The 27,009-nt window shown below is 42.1% G+C and overlaps 2 protein-coding genes across 2 annotated transcripts; one reads left to right on the top strand and one right to left on the bottom strand.

Annotated features, from left to right (window-relative positions):
- Positions 1 to 907: 907 nt before the first annotated feature.
- Positions 908 to 6,748, bottom strand: LOC110537463 (zinc finger and BTB domain-containing protein 21). Its single transcript, XM_021623523.2, has 2 exons — positions 6,622 to 6,748; positions 908 to 5,362 (listed from the first exon to the last, which is right to left on the bottom strand). The coding sequence occupies exon 2, from the start codon at positions 5,355 to 5,357 to the stop codon at positions 2,283 to 2,285; it is 3,075 nt and encodes a 1,024-aa protein (XP_021479198.2). The 5' UTR covers positions 5,358 to 5,362; positions 6,622 to 6,748; the 3' UTR covers positions 908 to 2,282.
- A 3,049-nt stretch (positions 6,749 to 9,797) lies between these two features.
- Positions 9,798 to 20,529, top strand: umodl1 (uromodulin-like 1). The gene is made up of 16 exons (XM_036939505.1): positions 9,798 to 9,873; positions 10,290 to 10,532; positions 11,037 to 11,201; positions 12,328 to 12,437; positions 12,551 to 12,737; positions 13,069 to 13,209; positions 14,060 to 14,350; positions 14,701 to 14,813; positions 15,017 to 15,236; positions 15,500 to 15,637; positions 15,781 to 16,315; positions 16,624 to 16,779; positions 17,030 to 17,266; positions 17,461 to 17,649; positions 18,895 to 19,040; positions 20,251 to 20,529. Exons 1-16 carry the CDS (start codon positions 9,798 to 9,800, stop codon positions 20,436 to 20,438), a joined length of 3,135 nt encoding a protein of 1,044 aa, XP_036795400.1. The 3' UTR covers positions 20,439 to 20,529.
- Positions 20,530 to 27,009: the final 6,480 nt, after the last annotated feature.

Here is a 27,009-nt window from a genome sequence, read left to right as displayed (position 1 = left end):
ATATATCTAATGGCAATAAAATCACAGTATTGAATCGCAATATATATCGTGTCGGCACCTAAGTATCGTGATAATATCATATTGCGAGGTATTCCCAGCCCTAATTAAAGGGTGTTAGTTTCTTATAAGCACAATACAAACAATATACACACTCAATATCAAGGCAGAGATATTGAGAATTATCAACTCTTTATTACAGAAAAAAATTCAAGCACAAAAACTGTAGAAAAAAACTAAACTGCTGTAGTTCATGTAGAGCAACCATACAAATATTAATCATTGCAGAAATAACAGAGTAATACTAAAAGTATGTATTTTCATAAACAAACAAATTATTGGTACACAATTATACAAACGCTGCCATATACACAAAATGATATTTCATTTCTTTGCACTCAATTTCTTTTTTTTTAATGATCTTGCATAAAATCCAGAGCACAAATATAAATATATACTTTGTTTGAACCTAACCACCGAATTTTAAAATCTCTTTTCCATGTGTAATTAAAAAGCCATCACCACCACAGCAAAAAGTATACACTTAAACAACCAAAATACACACTTTAAATTCTGACTCTGTTATAGGACAGGGAATTATTTTCCAAATCCCCCCCAAGGGGCAACAGTCTTGCTTTCACATGTTCTTAATTATTATATACATATATATATATATATATATATATATATATATAAAATTCACTTTGAACAAGGCACACCTGTTAATTGAAATGCATTCCAGGTGACTAGAGTGTGCAAAAGTGTTAACAAATTCAAAGGGTGGCTACTTTGAAGAATATATATTTGTTTAACACTTTTTTGGTTACTACATAATACATGTGTTATTTCATAGTTTGATGTCTTCACTATTATTCTACAATATGGAAATAGTACAAATAAAAACCCTGGAATGAGTAGGTGTCCAAACTTTTGACTGGTACTGTATATATATATATATATATATATATATATATATATATATATATACACACATACATACATACATACATACATACACACATTTATTGGCTCTTGGTTGTAAAACCATTCTAAATATCCATGTAAAAAAAGTTAATATGCAAAAACACTGACTGTGCTTCATTTTAACAGATCTATTGTAAAATTGTCTCATGATGCATATGCTAAGGCCATGCAATCAATTCATAGGATTACTTGTGTATTTATCAACCTCAAACTATTTCACACTTAATCATACTAGTATTGAGCCGACAGAGAGTAAAATACCCATGTTCTTATCCATTCAAATTCACTCTACAAGTCGCTTGTGTGCTGTTGTATTTGTGTAACAAATTAATAATTAAAAACAAAAATCTACCATACACCACACCCAGTGAGCAGAATGTAAACAAAACTCCTTTCCCAAAAGTACATATTTTCCATATTCTTTACACAATAATCCACTAATGATAATCTGTAATTTAATGAGTGATAGCTAAAATTAAACAAGAAATTATTTATTTTACTCAGGATTTACAATAACTAAAAAAAGTGTCAGTTGAAATACTGCATGCGTTTCCAGTTCTTATCCCCCTGCTAATCTAACTGGTCTTTGGTCTTGTTAACTTGTATAATCTACATGAAATATCATTGAGGCAATGACAAAATCAGCATTAACACAAATAGTCAATATGAAAACCATACTTTTATGGTACAAAACAGATTACAGCTGAAATGTTAATGGAATGCAGAGGATCCAAAATAAAGATTCATATAACTGAAATTAAAACCAATGTAATTTGACCATTATAAGTAATGTAAATATTGAACAGAATTGCAAAGTGCATATCAATAAACATGATGCCTGAGGCCACTAATATCATCTTCATAATGTCATCTTCACACATCAATCAACACAAATTCACAACGTGCAAAAGCACGTAACTGTTCTTGAATTGTACAGTACAGCAATTCCTAAATAAAGCACTTTCTTGAATCCCAAAAATAGTTATATAGGTAAAGCCAACTGAAAGGGAGTTATCTGAAATAGGTCAGTACTGTGTAAATCCAATATCAAAGGCAAAGCAACCATTGTAAGGAGCTGATGAGTCAAATAGCAGTTCATTGCAGACATTCACTTTCTCACCTCTATGACACATGGCCACTGGAAAAGATAACATGAAGGCAAGCCAACTACCAACAGCAATAGATACATTCAACATCTTTCTTGTGCCGGCTGAGTTGTATTTGATCTCTTACGATGCTGTGAGCATAAAGTATCATCTCAGAGGCTCAAAACAGAGTACAGGTGTCTGAGTGAGACACATTTAAATGTGACTATGGCTCTTCTCGTGGCTCCAAAGACTAAAGGCAGTCTTGAATGTTCTGTGGCAGAGCTTACACATGTACTGCCTCTTAAATGTGAGGGCAGAGAGAGTGGGGGCATGGTAAAAAAGGGTTTCTGATTCCTGAGGGGTGAGGGAATTATCCACACTATCCATCTTGGGTAGGGGGCTACTGTGTGATCTGTCCATCTCTGGCCTCTTGGTCCTGGGCATTGACGATGAGCTTCCAGGCTTCTCCTTCTCTTTTGCTACCACAGCTTTAGCTACCACTGAATCTGCCTCCATTGGTTTAGGTGGAAAAACTTGTGGTGCAGGACATCCAGTTGCATGTGTGACCGCTGGTGGTGGTGAGGGGGAGGGAGACAAAGGGCGCCTGGCATCAACCTTTCTCGTTCCAGGTTCGTCGGAGGTTGACATGTGGGACTGGAAGTGGCTCCAAAGGCGGAAGTTGGTCCTGAAGGCCTTGTTGCAGATGTGACAGATGAAGGGTTTGATGTGGCACAGCAGCTCCTGGTGACGCTCCAGGTCTTTGTGGCCACCAAAGAGCTTGCCACATTTTTCGCATGGCCACACGCCTGGCTCCTCAGGTTCGACAGAGGCCCCAGACGTCATGTCCTCCCTCTCGCTCACGGCCTCCTCAATGGGCTCATCCTTCACGGTCAGCTCGCCGTGATGTTCGTTGTGACACTGGCTAGCATTCAGGTCCTCGGGCACGAATGATGAAGAATCCTCAGAGTCCAACATAGGCGGACCTGAGGAGTCACTGTCGATGATGTCCTCTCTGGAGCTCCCCACTCCCACAGTCTCCTGGGTATGGAAAGGCCTTCCGAGGTGGTCAGATACCTCTCCATTGTTCTCCTCTTGATGGCTCAGCTGCTCCTTAACAGTCATAATGTTGTGGTTGTGAACCTCCACCTGGTGTCTCCATATGCTGAAGGAAGACTTGAAGGTCCTCATGCACTCCAGGCAGGTCAGTTTCTTGTACTTGCAGTGTGCTTCATGCTCTTTTTTAACCGCTGGGCTGGAGAATCGGAGGCCACAGTACGGGCACACGGTTGCGTGTCGACAGCCCCTCTCGTGGTCTCCCTGCTCAAAGAGAGAGGACAGCTTCTCATTGCACAGCCTGCAGGAGTAAACCTCTGTGTCCGTGTTCTCTCTCTGACCGGGCTGGTCCTGGTCTTTTTGGTAGAGACTGCTCTCTCTCTCAGTCTCTTGGTTGTCTCTCTCCGCAGGGTGTGTCTTCAAATGCTGCTTGAATTGATAGAGAAACACAAACAATTTCCCACAGTAAGGGCATATCAAATTTGACTTGGACCTCAGGCCACCTTTTTTGGCAAATACCTGAGACTGCGAACCCTGCTTATTTCTCCTCAGCTTCATGAGCAAGGCTTTCTTTATTTCTCTCTCCCGCACAATATCAATCAGCTTCCTCTGAAACTTCTCATCCAGCTCGAATGAGCTGGAGGATGAAGCAGGGTTTTGTATCACTCCGTGCTGGGTTTGGCAGTGGGTCCAGACTTTGAAGTTGGTGTGGAAGCGTTTGTGGCAGATGTCACAAGCATATGGCTTATCTGGGTTGTGATACATGTTAACATGACGATGCAATCCAGCATTGGATCTGAACACTTTCAAACAGATCCAGCATTTAAACATCTTGCTCTTCCTGGGATCATCAGTCCAGTCATCATCATTGTCATCCATGTTGGAGTTGTGAGGTACAGATTCTGACATATTGTCATCGTCATCTTCACATGGGAAATCATGTTCGTTCACCCCTTTAGACTTTTTGAATGGGTACCTTCGATTGTCTCTCCTCACCCTTCTCTTTCCAGGGAGTTTAGAGAATGGCTTAGTAGGGTCTTGGTCAAAATTAATTTCATTGTTTTTGAGGTTAACTGGTAGAGAATCCCCAACTGTGATCCTAATGATCTCAGAGGGGTCAGACAGTGGGCTGCTAGGCTCGGTCTTCACATGGAACTCCTTTCCTGGAGTTTCATCTTTATCATGCCTACTGTGGTGCCTTGACTTGAGAAGAAGCGACGGAACTACTTTCACACTTTGTTTGTGCTCTGTCTGAATCTCTTCCTCTGTATTTGCCACCATCTTAACAACAGACTGTTCTCGGCTTTGCAGTTTATTGAGCTCCAGTGTGGGGGAGAAGACTGGGATGGGACTGTCCATGGATAAGGACCTGCGCAGCAGGCTTTTTATGAGTGGGCCACTCCTGTCAATGGTCTGACTAGGCTCCCCTACCTGGCCCTGAAATTGTGGTTTGGATCTGTAGAGCCTCTGCTCCTCCTCTTCTTCTTTAGTGCTTAGATCAGACTGTAACATGACTGTTGGAGATTCACTGAAGGAGACTGAGGAGGTGAGCTGTGGCCTTACTGATGACCCTGTGTGTGATGTCTTCCCCTTTAAGATGGAGGCATATGAACTGATGGGCTTGCTATCAGAACCCTCACCAGTTGCTTCAGCTGATTTTCTGGGATTGGATGCAGTGTTCCTGGCTGATTCGTTTGGTTTCCTGTGCCCTGAAGCTTGAGTCTGTTCTCCTTGATCATTTGAACCATAGCATCCAGCCCCGGGAGCATCACCCCTTCGGCTCTGGCGCACAATGACACTCCTCAGCTGGATGTCGTTATCGTCCTCTGAGAAGGACAGCCTTTTTCTGGAGACGCAGTAGGACACATGCGGCCTTGTTGACATAATGTTGGTTAGAAAAGGGATTCCTAGACTGTAGCCCAGCTCCTGGATGGCTGCCAGGCTGCCTCTGTCCACGAAGAGGGAGGATGAGTATATGTAATTCAGTACTATCTCAAAGGCGTCAGGCTCACAGAAGTCCAGCTGTATCACTTTGTGGGGCTCAGACTCCCTTCGTGTGAACAGTGATTGGAAATACTCACTGCTAGCGGCGAGCACACTCCTGTGGGCCTGGTACCGCTGATCCCCCACAACCAAGACTGTGTCACAGAGCTGCCCCCTCAGGCGCTGCTCATTGAGCACCCCCAGCACAGAGAGGCCATGGGATGGATTACTGTAGTGCACCAGACTCTCCATTCTGGCTGAAAGGCAAGAACAAAAAGGAGATCCTTTTTATTTCAAGACCCGCATTTTGATTCACATGTTTTCAGTAAAAAAGTTACCTAAAAATGTATAGTCCTATACATAAAATCAAACAAATAAATCGAATCTGAAGAAATATATAACAGCAGAAAAGTTGCAATAAGTATAAGAATCTAATAGCATTATGGCAAATTCATATTTGACCACGTTTCAGAAAAGTATGAATGAGATGCAGATGAAAGCATGTATATGTATTGCTACTGTATTTATTTTGCTATGCAGTCTGTGCCAACTGATTGATATTAATATATTAGTGAAAATAGACTTATTTCTCGTTATATAAATCCTTCATTTTAGAACAGCAAAACACATATCATTTTGAATAAAAGTAAGTTAAATGTAATTGAGTAGTTTAGATCAATCAGCTACTGGTAGGAGTTAATGTATCTAGGCCTATCTGTGGTAAAACGCAAATAACATGACGCATGCGCATTTATAGGTTCTATTTCGATTACATCATGTCTTTAAATCAGAAGACATGGCATGCCATGGGGTTGTATTTAGCAGGGACGCAGGCAGAGTTCATTCCGTTCCACACACACATAACTGTGGACACGGATATCAATTCCACATGATAAATAAACGTGTCTGACACATTTCATATCGGAAAAGTTTCTAACGCTGCGCGCCCATAGAATGTGTCTAATGGGAAGTCAGGGGTGCAAGCATTAGATCATATGCGAGACGTGGCTTAAATTCCTGATGACACGTACGTTAAAAATGAAACTGGTTTTATCACTCTGGCAAGTATCTTCCTCGTTATGGTATACATTGGTGAATGAAAATGTAAACAAATAACGCATTGCGTGGTCTGTTTGTTACTGTTGCTGGCAGTGATATCACATGATCACTTGGTGTTACAATGTTTCCGAAAGAGTAAAGTTGCATCCGAAATGCGCATTCTGAGAATGATTCAGGACTTTCAATGGAACAGAATCAAACCCCAGTCCTCGAGAAACGAGTGCGTGGTCAGTGAGTGTGCGCGCACACACCCGCTACTGTATTTTCGCCCTCATTACAGCGCAGACGCAGCATCTACAGCACACATAGGGCAGTTGCTCGTGAGGCTTATAAAAATAAGAAACAACCCCCTCTGAGTTACGTCAGGAAAAAAACATTTTCTCCAAAGAAGACTTCAATATAAGGCACTACCGCCAGATAATTTAAACCAAGTAGTTTTATGGCTTTCTAAACTTACCCCTATGTCTTCGTTCTGTTCCCACGGAGCACACGAACAAGAATTTATATCAGAATTCTGTTGAGTGTGTGGTAGTCGTGATTCCATCCATCTTGAACTTGACGTCATCCCACTCCAGGGATGAGGTCATCAAATACAGCGCTCGTCACGTGTGCTGCGTTCTGATAGGCTGCTTTATACCCGTAGGCGGGAATGTAGGACGTGACAGGCAAATTTAAACCTCTTAAAGTGGCAGGTCATATTTTCGTTCTTTGAGACTTAAACATTTCATTGGGAAGCAATACGAATTAACATTAAATAAAAAAAACATATTCCTATCAGATCAACATTGCTGTCTCAGTTGCAAAGTATCAACATTCTGTAGGTGAGAATGTGATTCTATAAAACCATAGATGGATAGTCTACTATTGAATTATGTGGAATTACTGAATGGAAATGCATAATGTATTGTGCTCTTATTACTAGTTATGTTAATTTATTTTTATATATCTAATGAATGACAACAATTATTTGAGGAAAGCATTAGGTAAAATCAGCATTTGACATTGGTGGATGAATGTGTTTCTCTGTAACCAGATCCACTGTACCACTGAAACTAATTAGAGAGGTGTGATTATAATACATCACTATGGCTGTATTTACACAGGCAGCCCAATTCAGATATTTTTTCCACTACTGGATCTTTTGACCAATCATATCAGATCTTTTTCATAGCTGATCTGATTGGTCAAAAGACTAATTTGTGAAACAATTATCAGAATTGGGCTGCCTGTGTAAACGCAGCCTATATGCTCTCTCTCATTGCATATATTCAGATGGCACTTGTTGCTGTGGTCTACTTGCCACATCCTGGAAAGTCTTTCGAACCTTACAAACGAAGAACCATATAATGTATCTTCATTTGGAATTATTTAAAACAGCTGATGTAATTGCATTTTAATAAACCATCTAAATCATTTGGAGTTAAATGTTACACATCATCTGAAAGGACACAACTGCTACTATTTACTTCTATGTCTGTAAACAACTCTTGATGTTACAGTCAGCAGATAATGACATTTAAAAACATCACTAATCTGAAAATGTAAAAGGCACATATGGTTCTTCGTCTGTAGGGCTCATACTGTATGTAGTACCGTTTCTGGCAACCGGATGATCCAAGGAAGGTGTGGCACTGCTATTGCCTCATTTTGACATGTATGTACAATCTGTGTGTATATGTGAATACTTTAAGGTAAACTACTTGACCACAAGTATGTGGACACCTGCTCGTCGAACTTCTTATTCCAAAATCATGAGCATTAATATGGAGTTGGTTCCCCCTTTGCTGCTTTAATTAACAGCCTCTACTTTTCTGGGAAGGCTTTCCACTAGATGTTGGAACATTGCTGCAGGGTCTTGCTTCCATTCAGCCACAAGAGCATTAGTGAGCTCGAACACTGATATTGGGCAATTAGGCCTGGTTTGCAGTCTGCATTCCAATTCACCCCAAAGGTGTTCAATGAGGTTGAGGTCAGGGCTCTGTGCAGGCCAGTCAAGTTCTACCACACCGATCTCAACAAACCATTTCTGTATGGACCTTGCTTTGTGCACTGGAGCATTGTCATGCTGAAACAGGAAAGGGCCTTCCCCAAACTGTTGCCACAAAGTTGGAAGAACATAATCGTCTAGAATGTTATTGTAGCGTTAAGATTTCCCTTCACTGGAACTAATGGGCCTAGCCCGAACCATGAAAAACAGCCCCAGGCCATTATTCCTCCTCCACCAAACTTTACAGTTGAAACTATGCATTCGGGCAGGTACCGTTCTCCTGGCATCTGCCAAACCCAGATTTGCCCTGCCGGCCTGACAGATGGGGAAGTGTGATTCATCGCGCCAGAGAACGCGTGTCCACTGCTCCAGAGTCCAATGGCGGCGAGCTTTACACCACTCCAGCAGACGCTTGGCATTGCACATGGTGATCTTAGGCAGCTCTAGCAGGGAAGAAATTTGACGAACTGACTTGTTGGAATTATTGCATCCTTTGACGGTGCCACGTTGAAGGTCACTGAGCTCTTCATTAACGCCATTCTACTGCCAATGTTTGTCTATGGAGGTTGCATGACTGTGTGCTCGGGTTTTAGACACCTGTCACTAACGGGTGTGGCTGAACTAGCCAAATCCACAAATTTGAATGGGTTTCCACATATTTCTGCATATGTAGTGCATGTGCATAAACTGGATAGAACAACCTGAAACTGAGGGTGAGGCACTGTTATTGTGGTGCTGCAGATGATGGCCAGTACCATCATCTGTGGAACTAAGTAATGTGATGCCGACACCTTCAAAGGTTATTGTGCCACTCAGGTTGAGCCACCACATTCCTATTACTGATGGTTAAATTTCAAATCACATTAGAATTACAAGATGTAGAACATCCCCAAGCCAGTAAGGAATGTGCTGTGATGAGTAAACCTTTTAAATTCCAGAGGATATAGAGATCTTTTTCTGAAGGGGTGGAATTTTTTAAATTTTTTATTACAGTCTTTGAGGGAAATGTGACAAAATCAATACCCCTCCTGCCTGCCTCCCTGTCGGAGGCTGTGGGTGAGGAGATGAGTGAGTATATGAGAGTAAACACTGCCATGGGGACCTGAGTAGAAACCAAGTCACCTGGGACAGACACTGCTGCTCTCCTCTCACAGATACCATTTTTCCCATCTCATCTCACAGCCACCATGTTGTTTGCTGGCACTGACAGTACCGTGGCAGGTCATAACACAACCAGTACACAAAAGCAAAACTACAAATGTGTACAAATCCTTGTATGGTTATATATTATAACTTTTTGTGGTGATAAATTGCCACAGTTAGGGATTAACAGTAGTTTTGAAATACTCTGTCAAAACATACAGAAACTTAGGAACATACAAAGGAATCAATTTGACTCCAGAAATGGCACTTGAACCAAATGTGAATGAATACACCCTCTCCATGTAGTTGTATAATCTCTCCATCTAGATTCTACATATTGCCATGCAGTGTGTTACACTTGGGACTGTGGGAGCAAGGGAGAAGGTGATCAGGGGGTGTGGATGTTGAGGGGAAAGAAACTCAGAACCGTTACCAACAACTCAGCTGTGAAAATGGACGTGCAGCAAGGTCCCTGAATGCATGCCATATTTTATGTATTCAAGATGAGTTGGATGTCCTTTCTCTGTCTGGCCACTGCCTTTCTGGACCTCTGTAGGGGACACAACACCTTGTTTGAAGGTAGGAAAATAAGCCAAATTAAATTATGACACAATCAATATGATAATGTGTATGCTCTACTGTTTATTACCATGTTCCATGAAATATCTTTGTAAATATGTACAAGAAGCCCTATGCAAATTATTTACTGTACCTGCATTTACTGTACCTGCATTGATACTGCGGGCACTCCTTGGCTGTGGGCACTCCTATGAATGCTCGCAGTTGTGGAAATGAAAACCTGTTATTTGTTTGCGTTCATATATTCTGTTATTTATGCAACATTGATCTGCAAATACTTATTTTCCAATATTATGTTTTTGTGACTGTTTTTTTGGAATGCCCTGCCCATATGTCTTAGATTCTGCAAACATAAAAACATGGATAGTCTCCATTAGATATATAATATAACTATTCCTGTATTTCCTGTATTTCAGGATATGACCTGTCTATGTCCAGCTACCACCTGTGTACTCGACATGAGAGCACGGTGGTGAGTAAAGTGTTGTCCTATAAGATCTCTTACACGGTCAGGAGGTCATGTGGCGACTGGCTACCCTGGAAGATGTGTGAGGTCACAGTTTACAAAAAGGCATATCGGACTGAGTACATGAATGTCATCAAAGACGTTTTGAGGTGTTGTGATGGCTATGAACAAGTGGGCAGCTACTGTGCTTTAAGTGAGTATTCTAGCTTGTATTTTAGGATTATTAAAAAAACATATATCTTTTTTTTACCTAGGCAAGTCAGTTAAGACAGCCTAGGAACTGCCTGTTCAGGGGAAGAACGACAGATTTGTACCTTATCTGCTCGGGGGTTTGAACTTGCAACCTTCCGGTCACTAGTCCAACGCTCTAACCACTAGGCTACCCTGCCGCCTCCTCATGTTGTTCAACATGAAGAGAAAATATGTTTAGGAGAGCACAGAAGTATCTAAAAAGTGTAAGAAATGTTCATCAGTACTATGGGCCTGCCCTAATACTATCAGGACCAGTCGTCATGGAGACTTGTTTATATGGAGCAGCTAACAAAGAACACTAGATGGGGCTGTGGACCAAGAGCACAGTTATAGTTTGCTATTTACAGTGCTCTTTGTAAACATTTAATCGGATACTCTCTCTCTCTCTCTCTCTCTCTCTCTCTCTCTCTCTCTCTCTATCTCTCTCTCTCTCTCATTGATTAAGCTATGAACAGAAGTGGAGAGTTCACTGCTAAGCCAGGGTCCTGTCCTGAGGGTGTTGTGGAGGCACCCAGGAGTGGAGGGTGTGAATGGGACTTAGACTGCCCAGGCTGGAAAAAGTGCTGCCAGAGAGAAGGCCTTTCTCTCTGTACTGACCCTCAGTCTGCAGGTAAGTACAGATCCCAGATCAACTTCATAGTGATCAAAGATATACAGGTAAATGCCAAAATAAAGGAAACACCAACATAAAATGTCTTAATAGGGTGTTGGGCCACCACGAACCAGAACAGCTTCAATGCTCTTTGGCATGGATTCTATAAGTGTCTGGAAGTCCATTGAAGGAACGAGACACCATTCTTCCATGAGAAATTCCATAATTTGGTGTTTATTTAATGGTGGTGGAAAAAGCTTTCTCGGGTGCCGCTCCTGATACAGTGCCTTGCGAAAGTATTCGGCCCCCTTGAACTTTGCGACCTTTTGCCACATTTCAGGCTTCAAACATAAAGATATAAAACTATTTTTTTGTGAAGAATCAACAACAAGTGGGACACAATCATGAAGTGGAACGACATTTATTGGATATTTCAAACTTTTTTAACAAATCAAAAACTGAAAAATTGGGCGTGCAAAATTATTCAGCCCCTTTACTTTCAGTGCAGCAAACTCTCTCCAGAAGTTCAGTGAGGATCTCTGAATGATCCAATGTTGACCTAATGTTGACCTAAGTGACTAATGATGATAAATACAATGCACCTGTGTGTAATCAAGTCTCCGTATAAATGCCCCTGCACTGTGATAGTCTCAGAGGTCCGTTAAAAGCGCAGAGAGCATCATGAAGAACAAGGAACACACCAGGCAGGTCCGAGATACTGTTGTGAAGAAGTTTAAAGCCGGATTTGGATACAAAAAGATTTCCCAAGCTTTAAACATCCCAAGGAGCACTGTGCAAGCGATAATATTGAAATGGAAGGAGTATCAGACTACTGCAAATCTACCAAGACCTGGCCGTCCCTCTAAACTTTCAGCTCATACAAGGAGAAGACTGATCAGAGATGCAGCCAAGAGGCCCATGATCACTCTGGATGAACTGCAGAGATTTCATGATTGATGATTGTGTCCCACTTGTTGTTGATTCTTCACAAAAAAATACAGTTTTATATCTTTATGTTTGAAGCCTGAAATGTGGCAAAAGGTCGCAAAGTTCAAGGGGGCTGAATACTTTCGCAAGGCACTGTATAGATATTAATTGTATAGTACAGTTACAGAAAATTATATTGTAAACATACTACACTCAGGCATTAGAAGCTGGTGCTTTCACGTCACTGTGACAGCGAAGATAGATTACCAGCGGCTGATATCCATGGACGGGGGAATCCTGAACCACACAAGGCTGCTGCACTCTGTGGTAGGTTCCTGTATCTCCCTATGTTCGTCTCAATGATGGTCCATTATATAGTCCCTATATTTCTCACCGTATGTGCCCAGTATAGGCCATGACCATTCTGTATTGGCTTACAGGTGACTGGAGCGCTGGACTCTTATGACGTCTCTGTATACTATATCAGATCCTGGCCTATATGGCCATTTAGAACCTCCTCCTCTCTGCTGATTAGTTCCCCTGAAATTCTGTCCCTGTCCAACACGACCACAAAGCTGCACCTTCTTCTCATACACATTGAAGAAGTCACCTCGGTGTCAGTTGAAGGTGAGGGGATACTGTACTGTACTGTGGGGCGTAAAACACACGGTTTTCTGGTGGATATAATGATGTGTGTGTTAGAGTTGTTCTCTTGTTACTGAAAACCCTGCTCAGGAAAAGCTGACTCAGTAACACCACAGTGTCCCACTCTGCCTCCACTTCCTCTTTACACTCATCTGTGACATGTTTCCTCTGGAAATGGAAAACTGGCCGTTGACACACACTCACAAAAACACACACCAGTGCGAACACACACACACAAAACTAATAGACACACACTGTATAATGTATATCCTGTACACAGTATCGACTACACATTATGCTGCTGTCCTTTCAGACATGAATGAGTGTAGCCATGCCGCTCTCAGCAGCTGCTCACGTCAGGCAGACTGTACCAACACAGAGGGCTCCTACAGCTGCACCTGCCATCCAGGGTTAATTGATCTCAACCCCAACAACAAAGGGGTACACTGCCAAGGTAAGGACAGGGAGTGGTGTGTACTTACTCTGGGTTATATGAAATTCATGGAAAGATGTAAAAGTTTGTAGCTAACACTCAAACTGTTCATTCTCTTTTCAGCTGCTGACCCTGTGACCTCACTCGTGCCCAGTAATGCCACTCATATGTTCTGGTGGGCCAATGCTACAGAGTTGCCACCCAACAGTACCAGCTATCAGTCCTGGGTCTCCAACTTTACTGATACCCCAATAGCCATAGCTACAACCACAAACAGGAGCATGATGCTGAGCTCGACCCATATACATGCTACTACACATAACCCAGTTAATGCCAGCTCCAACAGGTCTGAGACCAGTACCGCAGTGACACCCTTGAGTACTGTATTGACCTCCAGCAGGCCTGAAATCAGTACAGCTCTCACATCCTGGAGTAGTTCCACCTCACTCCAGCATACCACTAACCCCAACTCTCCAACCCCAACCCTCTCCATCTCAGCCCCCTCTGTACCGGCATGGCAGACACATCACCAGCAGACCAGCACTATGCCACAAACCAGCCTGGAGCCCACTCTGGTGGTGTCCCTGAGTGTATCACCACCATCTCCATCCACATGCTGTATGGAAATCAATAACACACCCATTATACATTGTCCAACAGCAACAGCTTTAAGCACATGGACTTTTTTAAATATCACTTCTAATATTTTGTTGATAGAAATTCCCCCAATGACTCCCCTGCTGTTTCTAAGAACCCCTGAGGCTGTTTGCATAATATTCTCCAAAGTGCTCCACATACATCATTAATAATCATAATTTTAAAAAAATAGACTCTCAAAGTCATTCCTAATTGATAAAATTATATTTCATAGAAGTTGAGATTTATTACTGTCTCCCTTCTCCCCCAGACCCCGCCCCCATCACCAACCTGCAGGCTTCCAGCGTCACTGGCTCCTCCTTCTGCGTGTCCTGGATGACTGGCCAATCCCAGAGTGGGTTTAGCTTTCTGGTGGTGCTGATGGAGGGGTCAAAGGTCAGGGGACGCTGGGAGACGGGGTTGTCAGTCTGGGAGGTGACATTGTTGAAGCCTGGGGTTCTCCACAACGTTACTGTCATTTCCTGTCCCTATGGGAGTCAGGGGGCCAGCCTGCTGGTTAAGACTGGTAAGTTCCATGTAAAGAATGTGTTTAAAATGTAAAATTTCTGTCATCTTTTTCAGTTTTGTTATGTCAATATCACTTCAAATGTGTGCATACTTAAACTGATGCAGTACATTTGAGCTATGTGTGCTTTATGAATAAGGAGGCTGATATGGTGTGCCCTATGCTGCTGGCCAAAGCCATCTGAACAAGGACAAGAGGAAAGCCCTCTATTATTCATTACACACTGACACAGCAATATGATTTGGTTTCACTTACGAAAGCTCTTTCACGTTATGCTGACTCTTATAGCAGATATGAAACTGTTCTAGTGACTACAGTGCTTTGGCTGGATGTGTGTATCCAATTCACAGCTGCACAGACACTTGGAGCAACAGCTCACCTGACCAATGTGCAGTTCACTGATGCCCTGCTGGACCCTGCTAGCCAGATGTATCAGAATCTTAGTCGTAGTATTATGGAAGAGGTAGGAGACTACCACACAACGGCTGCTTTGACAAATGTTTTTTGAATGTTTACAAATGTTGAATGTTTGAATGTTGTCATTATCCTCACTTATAGAACATGGAATGAATGAAAGACACTTAAACATGTTTTGTAGTTGTTACATGTTGTAGTTTCTATCAAATGACAGACACGAACACACGGTCTCCTCTAACTGTCCCACAGATCCTCCAGTCTCTCCCTCCTGATATTCTGGCCCTGGTAAACTCAGGAGATGTGAGGGTTCAGATCACAGGCCTGGCCCCCGGCAGTGTAGTAGTGAACTTCACCATCATCTTCACACCCAGTCAGTCCCTGGACATCCTGAAAGTGTCCTCTGTTCTGATGCAGGCCCTACAGAACAGCTCCAGATACACTGTTGACAGCAACAACACCAGCATAGATGGTAACGCTGTCTTAACCTTGTACAGTTGTTAGAATACGTAGACTTTGATAAAAGGATGTGTACAAGATAATGTGCCAGGTTCTCCAATGGGCCTTTCTTGAAAATTATTATTTGAATTAATGTGACCTCCTGCTTAAATATAGGTTGAATATGAAATAAGATAACTCTGTTAGCATTATATGGAAAACACATTTAGTGATACCAATCTGCATAAACTGTTAACCTGATATTCAATGGCAGATTTTTGTTGTTGTTTCTAACAGATGTTGATGAGTGCAGTACAGGGGACATGGACTGCTCCCCATGGGCCCAGTGCACTAACACCTGGGGCTCCTACAGTTGTCTCTGTCTGGATGGATTCACGGACTCTAACCCCTCTAGGCCGGGACGGGTCTGTTCAGGTAGACAAAATGGAGTAATCGCTTTCACATTTTTGATAGTCTAAATTCAGATGTGGATATGGTTACTAGAGTATTCGTCTCACACTGCCTAATCAGTTCACTACAGTTCAAACTGTAATTGTCTTTTTTTTGTTTCCATACAGCACCTATGTCCGCAACCACACCTATGTTCGCAACCACAACAAACACTCCGGTTACAACCAGCAATACAGTGTCAACCACTACCACCTACAATACAACCTCAATTACATCCAACAATACAGATGCAGCTACAATGAACGCACCCGTTACAACCACTGTCAACAATACAGTGAGAATCAACAACACAGTTTCAACCAAAACTCCAGTCACAATCACAACCATGGCGCCAGTTACAACCTCAACCATCACTGAAGTTCCTACAAAAATGACCAGCGGTCTCATCAATACCAGTCTGCAGCCTGAGACTCCTACATCTCTGGCTCCTCTGGTCTCTTATACAGAAGCCATCTCAGTGGAGTGCAGGGCCAGTGCCATCACGGTGACAGTGGCCAGGGACTTCCTGTGGTCGGGGCACATTGGGGACTCTTCCCTGTTCCTAGGGACACAGGAGTGTGGCGTGAACGGAGGGAACAGTAGCCACGTCCAACTGACGGTGGCGTGGGACGAGTGTAACACACAGCTCTTATATGTGAGTCAGTAAACTTGTCAGTCAGTGGCTAGAGGGTGCTACCTACTGCCCCCTTGTGTCACAAAGAGCATAGTTTCTGGTGTGTTTTGGCTAAATAAAAGGTTATTCTATAATGCACAAAACAGACCTGGATTTAACAGGTTAAAATGTCCTTATTTATGTACCATTTATTCTATACATTAAAAACATGAAGCCTGTGACCATGGTATCTTCTAGGTGCAGGTGTTGGATGACCAAACTAGATTGAACTGTCCTCATGGTCTGTTAGAAAATAAAATAACTCATTTCCCATTTTAACTTTTGCACTTCAGAACAGCACTCACTACACTGCTCAGGTGATTCTGTACAACTCTATGAGCTCTCAGCTCTTGCCTGATGACACTACAAGGGTTCCCACAGTATGGCTGAAGGTCCCCATCATGTGTACCTTCAGGAGGAGCATCATCATCTCCTCTGGTTACAGCACCGCAGGGTACGCTCTGCCAGGCGCCATGGTTACCTTATCTATGTCACTATGGTCACATCCACCTCCTTCCACCTTTTAACTCCCACAAATCACTGCTCAGCTAGACTGAAAAATAAACATGTCTAGAACCCAATTTTACCTCACTACTCAAATACATGCTTGCAAATATCTCTCTTATTAACAGTGTATTTGAATATTCAGTATCCATGATATATTTAGCTATTTATTTACATCATATCTTATGGTGTATTGACAGGTATGATATGATCAATGATGCTGTCATGGGCTCAGGGACGTTCTACGTGACATTTCAGCTCCTGAATGGAATGTCACCCCTACCCCAGAACTACAGCCTGTCTCCTGAGGAGGACGTTGTGGTCGAGGTCAGCGTTGACTCCACGGTTGCCCAGATCAAAGTGGTCATCAACAAGTGCTGGGCCACCCAGAGCAGCAACCCCTTAGAACCAACAACCTATGTTTTTCTGGAAAACAGGTCTGTTCTACAATTGCTTTTGAAGGTGCCCTATTATAGTTAGCTTAGATGCTAGGTTTTCATTCCGTGGCATATAATAGAATACCATTTATATGTATTGTCCAACCGAGGATGGACATTTGCTTGAAGATTGAGATGTGTTTGGGTACTTTCTAAGCTTTGTGCCGGTAATCTGTCTCTCTCTTTCTCATCAGCTGTCCCCTCCCAAACACATACACCACAGTCGTGGAGAACGGCAACTCCAGCAAGTCTCGCCTGTCTCTTCGCATCTTCTCCTACATCAACCTGAATGTCATCTACCTGCACTGCCAGATTCAGATCTGTATCGAGACTGGCTCAGCCACCTGCCAGCCTGTGAGCATCTGTCCAGATGTATTCATACTGTACTACTCAAATATATAGTATTTACTTTGATGTCTAGATTTACTGTCCAACCAGGGGTTAAATGGGGTATTTGGAGGTGGGGAAGCTCTGGCAGGTTGAATGAAAGGATTATGCCAAGATTAGGGTTAGAATTAGGGTTAGTGTTACTGCTGTAAGTACAATGTATTACTATTCTAGGGTCTGCCTGTCTCTCGCTTTGATCCGGGTATCTCCAGTTCAATTTAACCACTGTGTTCAACCCCTTTGATATGACTACCTAGAGGCTCTTGAAAAATGCTCTACTTGGAGAATGTTTAATTATACTGAACAAAAGTGTAAACAAAACATGTAAAGTGTTGATCCCATGTTTCATGAGCTGAAATGAAAGATCCCAGAAAAAGCTTTCCCTCTCAAATGTTGTGCACAAATGTGTTTAAATCTCTGTTAGTGAGCATTTCTCCTTTGCCAAGATAATCCATCCATCTGACAAACAGCATGATCATTACACAGGTGCACCTTGTTCTGGGGACAATAAAATGCCACTCTAAAATGTGCAGTTGTGTCACACAACACAATGCCACAGATGTCTCAAGTTTTGGGGGAACGTGCAATTAGCATGCTGACTGCAGGAATATCCACCAGAGCTGTTGTGAGAGATTTTAATGTTCATTTCTCTACCATAAGTCGTCTCCAACGTCGTTTTAGAGAATTTGGCAGTACATCCAACCGGCGCACAACAGCAGACCACGTGCAACCACGCCAGCCCTGGACCTCCACATCCGGCTTTTTCACCTGCGGGATTGTCTGAGACCAGCCACCTGGACAGCTGATGAAACTGTGGGTTTGTACAATTCTGCACAAACTGTCAGAAACCACCTCAGGGAAGCTCATCTGCATGCTCGTCATCCTCAATGGGGTCTTGACCTGACTGCAGATCGGCTTCGTAAACAACTTCAGTGGGCTAATCTCACCTTCAATGGCTACTGGCACGCTGGAGAAGTGTGCTCTTCACGTATGAATCCCTGTTTCAACAGTACCGGGCAGATGGTAAACAGCTTGTATGTCGTCATGTGGGCAAGCAGTTTGCTGATGTCAACGTTGTGAACAGTGCCCCATGGTGAAGTTATGGTATGGCAGGCATAAGTTTTGGACAACGAACACAATTTAATTTTATCGATGGCAATTTGAATGCACAGAGATACCTTGACCAGGTCCTGAGGCCCATTGCTGTGTCATTTATCCGCTGCCATCACCTCATATTTCAGCATGATGTCGCAAGGGTCTGTACACAACTTCTGGAAGCTGAAAATGTCCCAGTTCTTCCATGGCCTGCATACCCACCAGACATGTTGCTCATTGAGCAGGTTTGGGATGCTCTGGATCTACATGTTCCAGTTCCCGCCAATATGGAGTAACTTTATGCGATGGAGATGTGTTGCGCTTCATGAGGCAAATGGTGGTCACACCAGAAACTGACTGGTTTTCTGATCCCCCGCCACATTTTTTTAAGGTATCTGTGACCAACAGATTCATATCTGTATTCCCAGTCATGTAAAATCTATAGATTAGGACCTCATTTATTTATTTCAATTGACTGATTTCCTTATTTGAACTGTAACTCTGTAAAATCTTTTAAATATGTGCATGTTGCGTTTATATTTTTGTTCAGTGTAGTTCAATGCTGTTCTCTTTCCATAATAATTTCCTTTGTCAGGATTGCTTTGGGCGGACAGAAAGATTCTCCAACCTAATTGGAACAGCAAAAGCATCCTGTGGACCATTGCTTAGATCACACAAAGGTACAGTAAATGCATTTCAAAGTGTGACTGCATCAAAATAAACTATACTGTGACAACGTGATGACTAGGCTACTGATAATTTCATAGACAGCCAAGTCCAAAATGATTGGCACCCTTGATAAAGATGAGCAAAAAGAATATATCAAATAAATCATGCAAATACAGAGCTATAAATGGGAAAGTATATTATTTTATACTAATACAATTGCTCACCCAAAAGAGATGGTGTAACTTGTAATATTGTCTTCTCTCAAAAGGATAGGGGTCAAAATGATTGTCACCCATCTTTAATACCTTTCAATACCTCACCTTGCGAGGAAAACGGCACTGAGCCTTTTTCTAAAACGTTTTAGGAGATTGGAGAACACATTGGGAGGGATTCATGTCATTCCATTTTGAAGGTCAACGGCATCATAAACTTTACCCAGTACCAGGACATTTTAGACAAAAACCTGGTTGGCTCTGCCAGGAGGCTGAAACTTGTCCACAGGTGGATCTTCCAGTAAGACAAGGACCCCAAGCACACATCAAGAAATTGTTCATTGACCCCCCCAAAAAATCAACATTTTGCAAGACTTGAACCCCATTGAAAACCTGTGGTTTGAAATGAAGAGGGCAGTCCATAAGGGTAGACGAAGGATATCAAGGATCTGGAAAGATTCTGTATGGTGGAATGGTCTAAGATCCCTCCTAATTTGTTCTCCAATCTAATAACACATTTTAGAAAAAGGCTCAGGGTGGTTTGTACGAGGCTACATGATGTATAGGATGATCAACTGTACATATTGTGGAGTTAATATATTCTGACGTGTTTTCTGGCAGTGCCCGTCGAAGAGAGATCTGATACTCTTCGTCTGGTGGGCTACAGTTTACTGGGAATAGGACTATTCCTCCTCTTTATCGGGAGTCTCTCTTCCTTGTTCTTCAGCCACAGGAAGCGAATTGGAACCTACAGCTTCAGCCTCAAACCCAAACAAGATAACTATACCTATCATGTTTTCAATACTTAGTGCTGGAACACTTTTAGGCTAGTTTTAGTGAACTCAAAGACATAGTAAAGTTGGTTGCCTAGTAGTCAGAAATGAAGAGGTCAATGCAGATAATTATGATTAAACTAAGGCATATTATTAAAACACCAAGTGTATCAAAAGGGCAGAATTCATTATTAATTTGGATCAGGATCAGGGTCTCTTCAATTTTTTCAACATTGATACATTTAAATACATACTGTATACAAAGCACTGTTTGCCTTGGAAATTAATGTTGTCTTGTTAGGATTTGTATAGTGAATCTTATTTAAAAAATATCATATATTCTGCAATGCCTTCATCTTCTTTTAAACTGATATTTTTCTATAACTGAGAAAATCTATCATTTATAAATATGGAAAATGCATGTATTTTATAAGTATATCCTGAAGTCTTCTAAAGTCAATAGCAGAAACATCCTGAAATATTGACCTGCTAAAATATGTGAAATATGTTCATAAACGAACAACTAGAAATAAAAAGGAATTATTTGTATATTGGAACATTTGTAGCAGAGGGAGAGAATATTCCCCCAATCTTTATGTATGAGGTGAAATGCTGAATTTGTGATACAATCTAAGAACTACTGTAATGATCCATACACTAGAGGACACTGTTGGTTGGGTCATTGCATAAAAAAATAAACATAGGTAGGACAACAGATGTTGTGATTTCACAGTGTTATGATATCATGAATAAGATATGGTCACACTGTAAACATTTTGGATGATTGACATTAGCTAACATTACATGAGGGTATTGCACATTTACCAAATACATCAAAGACTTGGTGGTCTATATGTCTGTGCTGCGTGCATGTGTAAATGTGCAGGCCGGGTCCATCATGTGTATGATGACTTCACACCACCACTTAACACACACCTTTGTGACACACACACCTTTCTCTCTCTGAGAGGCGAGCCCTGTGGAGGGATACATGGTAAACAGCAGGAGGTTGGTTTCTTTCAGAGGCGTACCCTGGAGACCAGGAGGGTGGTGGGATGGGGGGGTACAATCTGTGTGGACGAGGACTGATAAACCCTACCCCCAATTAACCCATGCAACCCCAACCCACCTTCTTACTGGCAACCCATTTCTATGGAAACATGGGTGGGGTAGAAGTAGGGAGGAGGATGTGAGGGGGGATGGAGGAAGGGAGGGTGAAACGGTGATCTGAGGCAAAGTATCAAAGGAACAAACCTCCATCAAAAGAAAACAAAAATAGTTGATTGTTACAGTTATAGAGCGTCGCACAGTTGGCCCAGCGTCGTTCGGGTTTGGCCGGGGTAGGCCATCATTGTAAATAAGAACTTGCCTAGTTAAATAAAGGTTCAATTAAATGTATAAAAAATACCCACATTGTAAAGCTGAGTGAACTGTAGATTCAAAATCGAATCAAATTGTATTTGTCTCATGCACCGAATATAACAGGTGTAGACGTTACCGTGAAATGCTTACTTACAAGCCCTTAACCAACAATGCAGTTCAAGAAATTAAGTTAAGAAAATATTTACAAATAAACTAAAGTAAAAAAAATTAAGTAACACAATAAAATAACAATAATGAGGATATGTACAGGGGATTCCGGTACCTAATCAATGTGCGGGCGTACAGGTTAGTCGAGGTAATTTATACATGTAGGTAGGGGTAAAGTTGGGGGGGGGGGTCAATGTAAGAGTCCAGGTGGCCATCTGATTAATTGTTCAGCAGTCTTATGGCTTGGGGTTAGAAGCTGTTAAGGAGCCTTTTGGTCCTAGACTTCTCGCTCTGGTACCGCTTGACATGCGTAGCAGAGAGTACAGTCTATGACTTGGGTAACTGGAGTCATCGACAATTTTTCGGGCCAGCCTCTGACACTGCCTAGTATATAGGTCCTGGATGGCAGGAAGCTTGGCCACAGTGATGTACTGGGCCTTATGCAGTACCCTCTGAATCGCCTTACGGTCGGATGCCGAGCAGTTGCCATACCAGGCGGTGATGGAACCGGAAGTTGCCATACCAGTACCCACCAGTATGATATAACATCCTCCTTCAATCAAATTCATCCAATGATTTTCAGCACCATAGGTTTGATTCCCAATTATCCACTTCTGCAATTTTGTTGATTTCATTTCACTCCAAAAATTAACAAGTAGGTGTTTTTCCCCTGATCTAATTACCTAATTAAGGATTCCTTTAGCAATGAATCTGGCTTTAAGAACATTAGCCAGGGTTTTTGTTCACCCCTGTGGTGTGCAGATGTGTTGGATCATCCATAATATTCACAGAGTGAATAAGAAAACACTGCACTGAATTTCCAAAGAACCCCAATTGTTAAATACCACTATGAGTGTCTGGGAGTCCTTTCCAAACATATTACATCGAATCTGGGGACTAGGCAGGGCCACAGAAGACTAATGTCTTTCTTTTTAACATCCCAATAAACAGTATTCTAAGAGGCAGCTGAGCCAAACATCCATAAAATGGCGGCAAATTGATCTTTCTGTCCTTTTTTCCTTCATCCTTCCCCTCCTCTCTTCCATCCTCAGTCCATTTGGCAGGTAGGAGGCACAGACAGCATTTATCACCCTAACTGCTGGTCTGTCTGTCTGTCATCTCCCTGGGCTTTCAGACCATTACTAATTCATGTTCTCTCTTCCTCTTACTTTCAGCCCATTGTCTGTTCATTTGCCATTAACAGCCAGGGCTGAATCTAAGCACCTCAACTACATAATTACTGCTGGTGGTGAGGATATTCACCACGCGCGTGCGCCATCGTGCATACATTTATTTTGTCCCCCTACACCAAATGCGATCATGGCACACAGGTTAAAATATCAAAACAAACTCTGAACCAATGATATAAATTTGGGGACAGTTCGAAAAGTATTAAACATTTTTGGCAATTTAGCTAGTTAGCTTGCACTTGCTTGCTTATTTGTCCTATTTAGCTAGCTTGCTGTTGCTAGCTAATTTGTCCTGGATATAAACATTAGGTTGTTATCTTACCTGAAATGCACAAGGTCCTCTACTCTGACAATTAATCCACACATAAAAAACGTCAACCGAATTGTTTCTAGTCATCTCTCCTCCTTCCAGGCCTTTTCATTGTTTAACTTATATGGTGATTGGCATCTAAACTTTCATATTATTACCACGACAACCGGCAGCAGTTCGTCTTTCAATCACACACGTGGGTATAACCAATGAGGAGATGGCACATGTGTACCTGCTTCTATAAACAAATGAGGAGATGGGAGAGACAAGACTTGCAGCGCGATCTGCGTCAGAAATAGAAAGGACTATTATTTTACATGCTGACCAGACCGGACACGTCGCGTGCGCGAGCATCGCAAAATAAATGTAGAAATCCATGTTATTCAATTATTGCACCCACACTGCTCGCGCGCCAACGAGCGTCTGCGTTGCCAAGGGCTAAAACAGAACTCCTTCCTATTTCTGACTCCTTCCTATTTCTGACGCAGATTGTGCTGCAAGTCCTGCCTCTTCCATCTCCTCATTGGTTTATAGAAGCAGGTACACACGTACCATCTCCTCATTGGGCACTCATTGGTTATACCCACGTGGGTGATTGAAAGACGGAACTTTGTTGCCAGTTGTCGTGGTAATATAATGAAAGTTTAGATGCATCACCATATAAGTTCAATTATGAAAACGCCTGGAAGGAGGAGAGATGACTGGAAACGATTCGGTTTGCCATTTTATGTGTGGATTAATTGTCGGAGTAGAGGACCTTGTGCATTTCAGGTAAAATAACAACTCAATGTTTATATCCCAGGACAAATTAGCTAGCAACAGCAAGCTAGCTAAATAGGACAAATTAACGTTAGCTAGCAAGTGCAAGCTAACTGGTTAAATTGCCATACATGTTTAATGCTTTTCGACCTGTCCCCAAATTAATGTCATTGTTTCAGAGTTTGTTTTGATATTTTAACCTGCTTGTTGTGATTGCAGTTGGTGTTGGTCCCTCTTCTTCCTGGTGCCTGAGCCAGCTGACTGCTGGGGCTGTCCCTCCCTGCTGCTGAGGTTATTCTTTGAAGAGCCTCATCAATCGCTCTGGCATCACTGAAGGCTAACTTCTTAAACCTGGGGTCAAGTGCAACAGTTTCTGATAGCACGTGGTTATATTCCATTCTGTGTAACTTTCTGTCCATTGATGAACATAGGGTGTCCATCAACTCTGTCACATGTCCTGTGGTTACATTTGCTTCTCTCTGGTGTCTGGCTGTGATTCGCTGCAGACCCTTACACAGGAGTATCATTTTTGAGGCTGTCACATAGCTGAAAAGAGAGAACAGTAACTTATTAGTTAAGGTTCATGTTTTGTCTACTGATACTACATTCTCATCTACTGCTCATATACGTATATAATACTGGATTAACTAATGATGTAGTAATAACTACTTACTGTACCTCTCTCCACTGATCTCCACAGTGACCTGCTCAAAGGGTTCCAGGACTCTGTACATCTCCTCCACCACCTCCCATTCCTCTAGGGTCAGAGCATCAATAGGTGCATTGACAATGGCTAGGGTAGAGATGATGGCATCCTTTGACTCAAGAAACCACTTCAACATATACAATTTGAATTCCACCTTGTAGTGCAGTCTTGTTTAGGCCTCAGCTCAGGCATCCCCATCTGGCGTTGTGTAAACTTTAGTTTTTCAGCACCTACTGTGCTCCTGTGGAAGTATTCCACGGCTGCTTTCACTTTATCCACAGTGGGCTTCATCACCTTCAGAGCATCTCTTACAATCAGGTTGATTGTGTGGGCAAGATATGGATGATGGGTACATTTTAAAATTTTCATGGCTTTGGTTATGTTAGCTGCATTGTTGCGAACACAACAGACCACTTTTCCATCTACTTGCCATTCTCTGTCCACTCTCAACAGTTCCTCTGCCAAGTTCTCCGAGGTGTGTCTGTCGCTGAACTCAAAGCAGTCCAGAAGACAGCTAGACATCGAAAAATGTTCAATACCCACTTTTCCAGGCACCACTACACCACTGGACGTTTTTGTTTGGACTTCATGAGTTTTTCCCCCGGCTGTTCGGGCACAGTACATTTTTTTCTGAAGTCGGTAGTTGAAGTCTGCGCCCCTTCGTCGGTGATTGGTCAACAGTAGGGATTATTCAATAAAGTCTTTGTTGTCATTCAACTCAAATCTTGCAAAACATTTCTTTGAGAAATACTGCACCAAACATCTTAGTTAGATGTAAAATTGTGCGACTAAAATCTCCTCTGCAAAAACTTCTAAATTAATGACAGATTTCTTGAGTTATTTTAGATTAATTCTGACTATATTGAGGAAGTTGATACTGGCTACGGCGTCTCAAAAAATGAACAATACTATGGACGTTTTTTTCTCGTTTTTTAAGCGAAGGTCTTTTATGCGAGTATGCGAGTTCGGCCAGCCGAAGTGAGGCACTTTTACATATATTTGGTCCAGTATTTCTCAAGTTAAATAATGTGCATGAAAACTAGTTGTCTGTAGTTGAATGACAACAAACACTACAATGAAGAATTCCTACTGTGGATCATTCACCGACGAGGAGGCATAGACTTCAGCAACTGCTGAAAATACCCCTGCCGAATGCTGCCGAACACCATAACAAACAAAACATTTCTGCATAATATATGTGCGAACTGTTTCGACTGGGAAGCATACGGTAAGCTTAAGGGAAGATGGTGATTGCCATACAGTCACTAGGTCAAAGGTCAATACGGGTCAACACTGTGCTCTCCAATAATGGGGAGGATTCATTGGTGCCCCTCCCCTCTACCCTGTTCCTGTCATAGACAACAGTTTTATGTGGACAATTGCTGAAAATCTCCTCTAATCATTATGACCGACAATAACTGTACAAAAAGATTCTAGCTGGAAGGTTTGTAGGCTATGATTTCCTATTCATTGCTTTTGAACATTGTAAGTATTGTAGATAGCGAAATGTTTACTGGTAGTAAGAGGAGACTTATGTGTGTTGTATTTATGTTTATTATGGATCCTCAGTACTCTTCCGGGGGTCCAGTAACATTAAAGCAGTTCTACGTTTTAAAAACATTACAATACATTCACAATAGATTTCACAAAATATTAAGTGTGTACCCTCAGGCATCTACTCTACTACCACACATCTACAACACAAAATCCATGTGTATATGTGTGTATAGTGCGCATGTTATCGTGTGTTTGTATGCATGTGTCTATTGTTTGTGTTGCTTCACAGTCCCTGCTGTTCCATAAGGTGTATTTGTATCTGTTTTAAAAAAATAATTGTACTGCTGGCATGAGTTACTTGATGTGGAATAGTGATGAGAGTGAGACACAGCCTATAGGAGGAGACTCATCCTTCCATGACTCATCTTTAGAGATACGAGTTCTCCATGTAGTCATGAGACACAGCCTATAGGAGGAGACTCATCCTTCCATGACTCATCCTTAGAGATACGAGTCCTCCATGTAGTCATGAGACAGTCTATAGGAGGAGAATCATCCTTCCATGACTCATCCTTAGAGATACGAGTCCTCCATGTAGTCATGAGACAGTCTATA

The sequence above is a fragment of the Oncorhynchus mykiss genome, chromosome 12 (genome assembly GCF_013265735.2).
Source record: "Oncorhynchus mykiss isolate Arlee chromosome 12, USDA_OmykA_1.1, whole genome shotgun sequence".
NCBI lineage: Eukaryota > Metazoa > Chordata > Actinopteri > Salmoniformes > Salmonidae > Oncorhynchus > Oncorhynchus mykiss.
Note: the sequence above shows the minus strand (reverse complement) of the source record. Positions and strands in the feature narration are given on the sequence as shown.

Excerpts from the sequence above, each read along its gene's own strand:
- LOC110537463 (XM_021623523.2), bottom strand. The coding sequence starts at position 5,357 with ATGGAGAGTCTGGTGCACTACAGTAATCCATCCCATGGCCTCTCTGTG.
- umodl1 (XM_036939505.1), top strand. The coding sequence starts at position 9,798 with ATGAGTTGGATGTCCTTTCTCTGTCTGGCCACTGCCTTTCTGGACCTC. Across the intron at positions 9,874-10,289 it reads ACACAACACCTTGTTTGAAG|GATATGACCTGTCTATGTCC; the intron begins GTAGGAAAATAA and ends CCTGTATTTCAG. Across the intron at positions 14,351-14,700 it reads CAGCCTGCTGGTTAAGACTG|CTGCACAGACACTTGGAGCA; the intron begins GTAAGTTCCATG and ends TCCAATTCACAG.